General features: G+C 34.7%; 1 protein-coding gene across 1 annotated transcript in view; it reads right to left on the bottom strand.

The window, feature by feature from the left end:
* ADGRV1 (adhesion G protein-coupled receptor V1) overlaps positions 1-13,452 on the bottom strand; it is a 472,618-nt gene that overhangs the window by 147,749 nt on the left and 311,417 nt on the right. Inside the window, exon 86 of the mRNA XM_057739390.1 lies at positions 5,453-5,631. Coding sequence (XP_057595373.1) covers positions 5,453-5,631 — 179 coding nt within the window. The remainder of the gene's footprint in view (positions 1-5,452; positions 5,632-13,452) is intronic.

Here is a 13,452-nt window from a genome sequence, read left to right on the forward strand (position 1 = left end):
AGGAGTCTTCAAGCTGAAATGAAAGGACACTAATCACGTGAAAACATATCAAAATATATAACACACTGGTAAGGGTAAGTATACAGTCAAATTCAGAATATTCTGATACAGGAGTTAGGTAATGTGTTGACCACTTAACTCTACTAAAAAGGTTGAAGGACAGAAGTATTAAAAATAATTATAGCTACATTACTTTGTTAATAAATACACAATATGAAAAGAGGTAAATTGTGACCCCCCCAAAAAGAAAAGGAGAGGAGTAAAAGAGCAGTTTTTATATGTAAATGACATTATTAGCATAAAATACACTGTTATATCAATAAGATATTTTACGTAAGCCTCATGGTAACTAAAAAGCAAAAACTTACGGTAGACATACAAAAGATAAAGAGAAGGGAATCAAAGCATATCACTATGGAATATCACAAACTCAAAAAGGAAGATAGCAAGAGAGAAAGAAAGGAACAGTAAAATAGCCAAAAAAAGAAAACCAATTAATAAGATGTATTAGTAAATCCTAAATAATAATTACTCTAAATGTAAATAGATTAAATTCCCCAACATAAAGGCATAGAATGGCTAGATGGATTAAAAAAAAGACCCAATATATGCTGCCTGCAAGAGACTCACTTCAGCTTTATGGACAGACATGGGCTCAAAGTGAAGGGATGAGAAAAGATATTCCAACAAGTGGAACTGAAAGTGAGCAGGGATAGCTATACTTATATCATACAAACAGACTTTAACTCAAAAGGTGTAGCAAGAGATAAGGCCATTATATAGTGATAAAGGGTCAATTCATCAAGAGGATATAATAATCATAAATGTACCTAGGGGCTTCCTAGGTGGTACAGTGGTTAAGAATCTGCCTGCCAATGCAGTGGACATGGGTTTGATCCCTGCTCCAGGAAGATCCCACGTGCCACAGAGCAACTAAGCCCGTGTGCCACAACTATTGAGCCTGCACTTTAGAGCCTGTGAGCCACAACTCTTGAGCCCATGTGCTGCAACTACTGAAGCCCATGCGCCTAGAGCATATGTTCTGCATCAAGAGAAGCCACGGCAATGAGGAGCCTGCACACCACAACGAAGAGTAGCCCCCACTCACCACAACTAAAGAAAGCCTGCGCACAGCAAAAAAAGACCCAAGACAGCCAATAAAATAAATAAATAAATAAATTTATATAGTTAAAAAAAAGTACCTGGAAGCCCAGGAAAAATAAATTAAAAAAAATATATATATATATGTATATGTATATATATGTACCCAACATCATAGAGCCCAAATATACTAAGCAAACACTAACCAATCTGAAGAGGGAAGTAGATAAGAATACGATAATAGCAGGGGACTTCGACACCCCATTTTTAACAATGTATATATCACCCAGTCAAATCAATAAGGAAATGTTGGACTTGAGCTATTCTTTAGACGAAATGGACCTGAAAGACATACAGAACATGCCATCCAACGGCAGCAGAATATACATTCTTCTCAAGTGCACACAGAACATTCTCCAGGACAGATCATATATTAGGCCACAAAACAAGTTCTAACAAATTTTAAAAGACTGAAATCAGTGCTCGCTTTGGCAGCACACATACTAAAAGACTGAAATCATATCAGGTATCTTTTCCAACCACCACAGTATGAAACTAGAAATCAATTACAGGAAGAAAATGGGAAAATTCACAAATATGTGGAAATTAAATAATACACTCCACTCCTAAAACAACCAATGGGTCAAAGAAGGAATCAAAAGGGAAATAAAAAAAAAATCTTGAAACAAACAAAAATGGAACACAATATACCAAAACTTATGGGATGAAGCAAAAGCAGTTCTAAGATGAAGTCTGTAGTGATTAAAGCCTACGTGAAGAAAAAAAAAAGATCTCAAATAAACAACCTAACTTTAAACCTCAAGGAACTAGAAAAGGAAAAAAACTAGCCCAAAATTAGCAGAAGGAAGGAAATAATAAAGATCACAGACTGCTGGTAGGAATGTAAATTGTCACAACCACCACAGAAAACAGTATGGAGGTTCCTCAAAAAGTTAAAAGTAGAACTATCACATGATCCAGCAACCCCACTCTTGGTATATACGTATAAAGGAAATGAAATCAGGACCTTGAAGAGATACCTGCACCCCCATGTTCATAGCAGCATTACTCACAATAGGCAAGATACAGAAACAACCTAACTGTATGTCTATGAATGAATGGATAAAGATGTGAGATATATATTGCAATATATACAATACACTACAATATTATTCGGCCACAAGAAAGAAGGAATCCTGCCATGTGCAACAACATGGATAGCATAATGGGGGCATTATGCTAAGTGAAGTACTTTAAACAGAGAAAGAGAGATAGTATATAATCTCACTTATATGAGGAATCTTTAAAAAGCTGAACTCATAGAAACAGAGATTAGAATGGTGGTTGCCACAACCTGAGGATGGCGAAAGTGGGGAGATGTTGGTTAAAATGCACAAACTTCTAGCTATAAGACAAATAAGTTCTGGGGATCCAATGCATAGCATGGTGACTAGAGTTACCAATAATATATTATATACTTGCAAGCTGCTAAGAGAAGAGAAGATATCTTAAATGTTCTTACCACACACACCCACACACACAATGTAATTACGTGAGGTGATGGAGGTGTTAACTAACCTTATTGTGGTAATTAGTTCACAGGAGATGTGCGTATCAAATCACCACATCGTACACTTTAAACTTACAAAATTATATATGTGAGTTATATCTCAATAAAGCTGGTGAAATTTTTTTAAATAAACAAAATAAATACATAGTACCTGGAACATAATAAGCAAAGCAAATAAAATACATAAGGGTAAATAAAAAAGAGAAAAATCAGATAAAATCCAAGAGTAAAAGTAAATTAAGAAGATGAATGTAGAAATTGACGACGTGAAATTGAAAATAAATGCACAATAGAGAATATCAAGAAGTCAAAAGCTGAATTTGGGGAAAAACAGTAATATTCATAAACCACTCAGCAAGACTGATCAAGAGAGGAAAAAAAAGAGAAAAGACATTAATTGTCAATATCAAGAATGAAGAAAGATACATTACTACAGATCTTACAAACACTAAAAAATTTGTATAGTTAGATGAAATGGAAACATTCCTAGAAAAAAAGACAGTTTATCAAATTGACACAAAAAGAACTGCATATGGAAAATATGAATATTTCTATATGTTTACCAGAAAATGAATCTGTAATTTAAAAGTCTTCCTACAAAGAAAACCTGAGCCCTAGCTGGCTTCATGTGTGACTTCTAAAATAACAAAGAAGAAATAACACTAAACTTGTAAACTTTTCAGCTAATAGGAAAAGAGCAATCACTTCCTGGTTTTACGAAATTATCATAATCTTGGTTCCAAAATTTGGTAAAAACATTGTAAATATAACAATTTGAACATGTTAATAAATAAGAGATCTACTTAGAGAAAATTCTTCACTAAATAGAAAGTTTTATTACTGCAAACAACCACTGCACAACAGATGTCCTGTTATTTTACAACCATGAATGCTAACATTATCTACAGAGAAAAGGCATGTTTTTAAATGATGATATAAGTATCCAATATTTTACAAAAATATTTTACAAAAATAACATGGTAATTTATTCCTACATTGAGATTAAAGTAATTTTAAAAATAGAGAATTTTTTTAAAACTGGAATAAATTCACATGAATATTCTATGTGAATGAAGAAGAAAAGTAACCTATACTATTTATAAAGGTTAGTCACTTTTGGTTTAATAATCCTATAATAATAAGATTGGGTAAAGGTTAATATATTTTACACTTCATTTATTATAGTTGGTCTGGTAATAAAGAATCTTCTGCAAATCCTCAGAAGACAAATATTTTAAGTCAGTTGACTTGGACATTCTTATATAACAGTTTATTTCTCTCTTAAAAATCCTTTTAGAATCATCAAGAGAGGGTTTCTTCCAATTAACATCACTTTCATTTGGTGCCATTCATCCAGACTGGGTGTGCAAAACGTGTAATGCCAAAACTGCTGCCAAATCACTGTCTTGCCAGGGAGCTCATGAAAGAGATGGCTGCTGGCCACCAGGACTTGTCTCATGGTTACTCTGTACTCGACAAAGAAAGATGCAGAACTTTCTGAAATTAATCCTGGCAGCCCAAGATTTACACTAATGCCAGAACTAGTAATATGTCATGATATAACTGCAAAAAGACACAACCATACCTTTCTAGGAGATCAGGCTCTTAGAATTTTATATGGACAAAATATAATACTATATTTCAATCCTATTGTTGTAATACTATAAATGAATCAGCATAAGAGACTCTTACTGAATTTCAATAAAAAGAAAAAAATTACTATTTATGGTATCTCAATGAGGATGTGTATTACACAGCTAATCTCCTTCCGTTTAATGTGCTACGGGGCATTAGTCTGTGATTGCCCATTTGTGGAGTATGTCTGCATACAACAAAGTGTTGGCTAAGTATACAATGGATGATCATAATTGATCAGAGGCAATGATAATATTAAAATGATGTCTGCTTAGTACCTTTACTTTAAAAGATTTTTCACACCTATTAACTAATTTTTATCTTCATAATAACCTATAAGATAATTAGGCAACGCTGTCCTCATAAGATTGTGACTAGGCTATTCTTTCTTTTAGAAATGTTACTTTTCCCTCTAAATCCTCATTACACCAAGGAAGTTGATTAAGCTTTAGTATCACAAAGTGTTTGTTTGTTTTTTTTAATGTGGAGTCAATAAAAGGGGCTGAGTGGTCCTCAAAGGTGTTAGATATCAGATTCAGGATTAAGGCATGGATATATATGTGTGTATAAAGATCTGTTAGATTTCAAGACTACAGCGAACTTTAATAAGAATCTATCAGAAGGACCCCGCTGACCTTGTCTCCTTCCCATGTACTTGTGCAGACACTCTCCATTCACTGGGACACAGTGTTCTGGTATTTAGGGATGTTACAGATGATGGTGTCTGCCGTGTTTCCCATCTCACCCCCCCAAATATCAGACTCCTTAGATAACGTGCCACACTGCAGATTTTTCACTAGTTCTGTTCTTCATCAAAATGTTCATAGTTCCCTGATTTCACTAGGTATTTTTGTTTGTCCCAATCTAACAAACTAAATTATGGTAAAGTATACATTCCTGTGAACTGTTTCATACACCAATTCACCTGAGAAAACTGCATCTATCACAGGAACTGGAGAGGCGATAGTTTCTTACTGAAAGAGATAATTAGAGGAAGTAGAGATTTAGAAAGTGTGGCAGGAAGGTAAAGGTCTTCATGGCGCTCCTTCCGTCAGACCCCTTAGCCAACTGCCCCCTCTTCTACGAGTACAGCTGCCTGAATACAGGAAGGCTGAGGAGGCAGCATGCTTGCTGGGATGTACTTACAGGTCACCATGGATGAGTCCATAGATCTGCGGCATGCTCTGCTGATAGATTCCTCTCAAAATAACTATGAGGAGAATCACGACAAAAGCTGGAAGTCCCCAACTCAGAATAAAAAACAGCAGATATCGCCTTTCCGTGTGTTCATCATTCATCACCAGCACGTACCAGAAATTCACAGACTAAGGAAAGAAACAGAACATAAAATGAACAGGCTCTGGTCTAGGGGCACAGGACACACTCACCTGGCTCAGGCATAAAGAGTTACTGATCAACAAAGGGCCAGGATCTACTCAATAATTATAGTTTTGATTTGATTTTTTAAGTTAGTTCATACATTCATTTTTTTTCATATATCCAAGAAATTCAGGAGGTCTCAAAAGTCTGGAAACATTAGGAAATAGTTTATTTATTGTACTTTATATTTTGCTTAATTTGTTTTGATGTACTCTGTCATAATAGTCTGTGATTGTTCTGTAAATATCTTTGAAGAAGCACACACACTGATATTCAAACTTACTTTCCATGGGAACAGCTTCATGATGATAATGAAGTCCTATGTTCCAGACCTTTAAACAATTTTTACTTATTGAGAGTTTACCATGTGGTAGAGTCAGACACTTGTTCCAGGAAATGGGGATATAGTTGTGACAACAGCCCCAGTCTCAGTCCCAACTGGGAGACAGACAAATAAAAAGAAAATGTTTGCATGGAGAAAAATATACTGTGATGGGGTAGGTTTTGTGGACATTTTTCTTTCTCAATTTACACTCACTCCTTTTCATTCATTCACTTGATAAATACTTGCTGAGCGCTTACTCAATTTCAAAGGCCCGTCTAGGCACTGTGTCTAAAACAGTAACAGAGATGGTAGAGGTTATTTACCTTCTTGACTCTTACTTTCCAAACAAATGAGAAAAAAATCATTAAGGAAAATATTTATATTATATTTGCATCATATTTTATATCTGTTATTTCTTTTCTTCTTGAGATAAAATTATAAAAGGGACAACTGTATAGAGAGTGAGGGGGATAAAGGGGCACATGAGAGACAGAAGAAGGAATCCGAGGCCTGGAAATGTTACTATTGGCCCCAAATCACATCTAGAGTGTATATAAGCCAAATTCAGAACTTAACATATTCTGCCTTCTAGTGTTCTTTTTCTATGAGATCACTGTTTAATTATCCTTTATTACAGAAACAACAGTGAATGTCATATCATACATATTTCACGCAACAATACTTATCCACTAGATAAATCCCCCTTCTCAGTTTCATATTGTGGAGTGTGAGTCCAGATTAATCATATATGTATATTTTTATACATCAGTGACAACAATCCCAGAGCAAGTGAAAATAAACCCAGAGCCTCAGTTTCTTCTTGTGAACAACGAAGTTATTATAAAGATTACATAAGACACTATATATAAAGTGCGAAACAGACAGTCACCACTAAATGTGACCTCACTTCAGTCTCCTATTAGGATGTCAGACAGTGTGAAAGGCAAAAGATAAATAGTTAAAAGACCAAAAGTGAGCAGTGATACAACAGAAACTCTTCTATGTGAAAAACAACATGCCTAATGTTCCTGGGAAGGTTTTCAGATAGTTTACTGAGGCTTGCAAGAAAGATTCTATCTGAACCAAATTAGCCTTGAGGGATTAGTATTGATAGGCCTAAACCAGGAAAGGATAAAAATGCTTGGTTACTTGAAGATTTCTGTCTCTGAATTTTATTTCCTGGCAGTACTCCATATCTTTATGTACATCTGCACATATCTGTAATTATGAAGCATGTTTTGAGTTGTTGCTTATGTAAGTTTGTTCTAACTTCTTTTTAAAAATTATTAGGTCCAAGAGGCTTTTGTCCTCCTTTCTATTATTAGTGTAGGGACATGACTCAGATAGGTGGGACTGTATTAGGTGTTTGATGCTGGAGTGGTCAATACTGCCTGTTTAGAGAATGAAAATTCAGGCAAAGCAAGGATGATTAACCCATCCCCGAAATAAAAGTACAGATTATTTTAAATAGATCTTGTGTGTATCCTTATAACATGGTAACTCAGTGGTGCAATCGGTGGAAGGATCAGGAAGGAAAGTAGAGATTGGTAAATGACTTTTAAGTTGATTCGTCATGATAAAGATCGGGGCATTTCCAAAATGTCCACTTTTACACAGATGAACATTAGTTCCATCAGTTAGAACTACCGAACCTTTCAGCAACTGTCTGACCTTTACCACAGCCTCAGATAAGACTGAGACAAACGTAACTGCTTGTTAGATTTATACATGCAATGCTTCTGCTCTGAAGAGCTCAACGTACACTGTCAGTGAATTCTTGAATACTCAGTTAAGCAAATCAAGCTTCAAATGTCATGTTTTTGTCAATTAAAAAAAAGCTCTTTCCTTCTCAGAAGAATCCAATCATTGAGGTATACTCTAGGGACAGTATTTACCACTGTATGACTTTTTTTTTTTTTTTTTGGCTAAAGAATGGAAACATGTAATGAAACATTTAATTATTCTGGAAATACCATGTGGCCTAAACCTAAGATTTGTGTTGACGAACTCACTTCACGTTTTACTTGAATTTTAAAACATTTTAATAGGAACTGTATGGTAGGTATATTTGGGGATGTGCGCCCAGGTCATCAGCTCTTTCTCTCTGAACCTGTCTCCCTCCTCACATCCCCCCACCCCCTGCCAACACATGCAGGGTGGGCTCATGACCCTGCTCCTCCGTCCACAGCTGTGGATTTGGAGAAGAAGCCCGACCCAGGCTGGACCAATCATCTATCATTGAATTCTCTGAAATTTTGTGACATTTAAGCTGGTCAACTGAAAAAAGAAAACATATAAACTTTAGTGGTGGAAGTAGCCAAAAGCACAGTGAAGAGAAGGTGTGTTTGTAGAGAAGAAGAATTGACAAAGCCTTCCACTCCTGCTCACAGCTCCTTGAGGTCCAGCTGTACGTATATAACTTGGGTTCAGTGAGTTAACCTATATGCTTATTATTCTGTTCATGATTTGAACATTTGCTTAAATTAACTTTTTTTTTCATTGTTTTAAAAAAATTGAGATATATACTGCTCTTCTGAAGCACTGCCATTCTCCACAATAAGGTGGGAATGGAGCATGTAAGATATATTCCTTTCCCTGTAATCTTGGTTGCTCCTTTGTAATTGAAGGTTAGAGTATCAAGAGACCATTACCTTTGCATAATGTTTTTATATTGACAGATATATAGCATATGTGCCTCAGTATCTGTGTTTATCCAATGTTAGAACAAAAGAATTGTGAAAATTCAATACAAGGTACATGTGTCACTCTCACCAATGTGCTTCATACTGACTGAGCACAGCTTACCACACTTACATATTTTCTGCTAAAGACTAAATGTGAACTGAAATTTCAATACCTAGGTCTCCAGTTACATTTCTATCTCTAAGCTTTAAACATTTTGTTAGAACCATCTTATGGACCATCTCAAGACATCTTATTTAGAGATAAGGAAGCTGAGGCAGTGAGAAAAAAAACATAGCTCTTTCATATTTGGGTTATAGAACAAAACCATCTTGTGAAGACTGAGGTTAAGATTTATTTCCATAGAAAGTCACACAAATACTGACAATATTATTATTTGCATGAGAGCTTATTTTTTTTGGTCCTCATTTTCTCCCATTCACGATATGTGCCAGTGGAGATGCACTTTCCTGGTTCAAGTATAAAGATAACCGATTCTCTCTCCCTCGCCATTTTTTGTCAACGCTAAACAAGAACTTATAAAGGACTTAGAATAGAAATGGCTGAAACATATCTGTGAGCTATGGTAGATTAATTTTTGCATACCTTGTAGTACATAGTAAAATGCTTTGCATACACTCTTCATTGAGAAATATCAAGTAAATAAAGATGTACACAATTCCAGTATTTAATAATTTTCCTTGAATTTAATGACAATTTCATATTGGTTCAGTTATTGAGTTTATTCATTTACACACTACCCTGCCAGAAAGAACTGCAGAACTGATTTGACTGAACTCCTAATGAAGGGGGTTAACATTAAATTGGTGGAAACTTAAAAACGTTAAATTCAACAGTTTAAGAGAAGAAGCATGGAATTGATACTTATTCATCGGTTAATAAATATAGACCCCACATTAAGCTATGTCTCATTTAATAAAGACAACTGATCACCTAAGTTTTATTATTATTATTTTTTTACACAGGAGGAAACCGAGGACAGGAGAAGCATATTTCTCAGACTTGGGAACTGAGGTTGTTAGAATTTAAATTGATTCTGATTAAGATGCAAACCAACCAACTGAATTACCCAGATACAATTTAGTTCAAATACAGATAGGAATAAACTAAAAGATGGTGTGTCTATAAGCATATTAACTTATATTCGTAGACGCACATGTCTATTTATTTTTATAGTAACATTATCAGTGACTACCACTGATACCTTCCAAGTGTCTGCATAGGAAAACTGAAGATATACTGTGCTGTTTGATTATCATGTCATAAATACTTTCCTATGCTCCATAAACAGAGCTTCATTAGTTTGCTCATATAATACATGCTAATACACAGTATATTTATAAAATATGAAGGAGAAATGCCTTTCCTTTTTTTAAGTTAAAAAAGGGTGCTTGAATCTCATACAGTTTCATGATATGTGGAAAAAGATTGGTATCTAGCCTGTGGTTTAATATTTGGTTATTAACTGTGTCACCAGAAACCCTGCACTGATACACAGCATCACATTCAGTCAGAGATCACGGATGCTATTAATTCTGCCATTACCACATGTTCTTAGCCATTCATTTCAGAGGAGAGTCTAGGAAATGTTACCATGTGTCCTTGTTCCAGTTATCCTCCCTTTTAACAATTTTTACAAAGCTTTGTGAGGATTGGAGAACTCAGAATTTCCTGGGTATGTCATTTTTATCTTGATAATTACCAGTCTGTTGTCCTTCATATCTTTGATGTCCCCTCAGATTAAATCAATGATGAAGGAAAAACACAGCTAATATTAGCATTTCCCTTCCTGTTGTTATGCTCTGGCACTAAGCAGTCTTCCTACCAAGGAATAAATATATGGGTATTTGCTTCCTCATAGCCTGATTTTATGGAGAGACTGAGGCACAAGATGTGAATGCTCAAGTACAACTGTGAAATGATTTCTAACTTTATTCTACCATTTAAAAAATACGTTCTTCAAGTAAGCTTTCGTTTCAAAATAAAACATTATATTTTTGAGTAAGCTGTGTCCCTTGGCATGAAATGAAAAGACTGCAAGGACAACCCAGGTTTGGGTGCTGATCACAACTGAGGCAGATTAGTATATAATTTAACATGGTGACAGGAAATGATGATAAAACTGGGCCAAATGAATATAAAGGCAAAATTAAGTTTCTATTTACCTACATTAGATACTAATATCTCAAATAATTTACTTGTGATTTATTTCCTGCATGGATTAACTCATGGTCTGGCAATCCACCAGATAGCATGTTTCATGTAGATGTTAGGGGCAAAGACATTAGTTCTAGGAATTTATTCTATGGATATTCTACAAGTAAACAAATATTCAGGGTACGAGGATGTTCAAGGAAACACTGCTTATAACATCAAAAATTGGAAATAACCAGCATTTCATTAATAGGAGAACAGAAAAAATTATGAATAACCATATTATAGAACAGAAAAATAGTATATCAGTATGGCATAAATTTATATATATACTATATATATACTATATATAAACATATATATACTACAAACACACATATGTGCTTCTTTATGTATTTATAAATATTTATATATTTGTGGAGTATATCTGGAGGCATACACAGGAAACCATTAACAGTATTTACCTTTGGGAGTAGGGTTGAGGGTAGAGCAGAGGGTGGAGAGCATATAAAAGAGGGAGAAATAGATGTAATTTTCATTTTCTATTTCCCTCTAGTATTTGATTATGTTTTGTACCATTAGTATATGCTACTTCTAAAAATGAAAGCAAATCAACAGAAGAAAGAAAAATTAGAACAATAACAACTAGGAAAATAAAGCAAAAGTACTATGAGAGCTTAAATTCTGTCAATTTTTCTTAGAGTAGACATAACCCTGCTGTTTAAAGAAAGTGGGAAACTTTCAATAATTTCACAGAGTGATCTCACATGAAGAGCAAACAGAAAGATAACTCAATTTCCATGGGCAAAAAGGAAATTTGTGAGTTGAATACTTCTAAAAACATAAGCAAAATAATTTGTTACTCTAATCCCATCATGCACAGTATGACTTTCCTGTCAAAGACAGGGGGAAGCTTAAAAAAAAAGTCAAGAAAGGGTAAGCCTAAAGCAATAGTCAAGGTCACCAGCTCTGGAGTCTGCTATGAGCCACCTGTACACTTCAGTAAAGAGGTTAGACAGAGGTTAAGGCTTTGCAGTTAATGTCTGCCTCACACTGTCAGACCTCTCCTTCCCCTTATATTCTCTTTTGCAAAAAAAAAAAAAAAAAAAAAAAAAAAAGATGTAAATTATATTGGAAAAAAAGTATCCAACATGTTTCAAAATCTATGAATTATTAGCCTACATATTTGCTTAGCCAATAATATGCGTAAATACGTATGGAGTGTGCAGTCTGTACCAGGAACCATTCCAAGCTCTTTCCATGTATTCGTTCATTTTGTCTTTCCACAATCCTCAGAGAGAGGTACTGTTATTACAAATCTAATCATTCACTAAGAAAATCTAGGCTCAGAGAAGTTATGTAACATGTTTACCATCAAAATTGTAACCAACAAAATTGGGTAACCACTCTAAAATTGAATCCCATTTTACTACAATGTATTAAAAGTATGATGTAAAAATAAAATAGCTTCTCAAGATAAATTCATTTAAATGCATTTACTCTAAGATTGAAGATACAATGCAGATCAAAATAAATAATTCTTGCATGCTTATTTAGCTCAATGATTAAAAGTTAGCAATTAACTTTTTGTCACTATAAGCTATGCACACACATACACATATCAAATTCTCTCCCATATTGCTAAAAATATGAAGTAGAATGACTAAAATGTTAATATTCTTTCAATCTTTTCAACTGCTTGACTAACAAGATTGGATTAACAGTAGCCTAATCTTTCACATAATGTTTTAAAAATGAATTCTAGTTAAAAAAAAAAAAAAAGATTTTAGCAGACAGTATTTTATAAGCGGGGAAACACAGGTTAGTAAAGGCGACAACCTCTGACCACAAAGTAACTCATTAGAAGTAACCTACCTAGAATCAGAAGGTATTGAATTTTTCCCTTGTGGTCACACCACAAACCATGAAAAATGTGTGGTGTACCATCTGAAACACATTAAACTTCACTGCTACTTTAAATAGTCTTCCTAAACCATTAGCCATACAGAAATCTAATTACTTTACTAAATGTGCATCAGCTACAATCATGTTTACTCAAAACTTAAAGAAGACACATAGAATACACCAATCTCTTGTGACTGGGGTGAAATTTTATATGCCATCCCCTAAAGCAGGAAATCCATCTAAAACATATTTGAAAGTTGGCCATTTTGCCCTGTTTGAATATATTTCAATGATTGGACACTCTCTATTTTTAGACACAGCTTTTTCAACTTTGAAATTTTGATTGGCTATGAAAGTTCTTAATGTGGATCAAAATTTGCTTCCCTAATTTTTGACCCACTTGTTCTGGTTCTTCCAAATGGAGCTAGATAGTCCATTCTTTCTGTCCTGTGGAAGCCCTCCCAGTATTTGTAGACATCCATTACGAAGTTCTTTCACGTTAGTTATCTCCAGCCACCTCCAAGTTTCTTACAGGACTGTCTTCCAACTTCTCATTGGCTGGTTAATGTTCCTGCTGAAAGTGATTACAGGGTCCCAGGGTTGTCTGACTATTGTAGATTATAATGTAAACATGGCTCCCCCAGCTGCCTCCATACTGTTACTGATGTAACCCAGGTCT

The sequence above is a fragment of the Hippopotamus amphibius genome, chromosome 1, assembly GCF_030028045.1.
Source record: "Hippopotamus amphibius kiboko isolate mHipAmp2 chromosome 1, mHipAmp2.hap2, whole genome shotgun sequence".
Lineage (NCBI taxonomy): Eukaryota > Metazoa > Chordata > Mammalia > Artiodactyla > Hippopotamidae > Hippopotamus > Hippopotamus amphibius.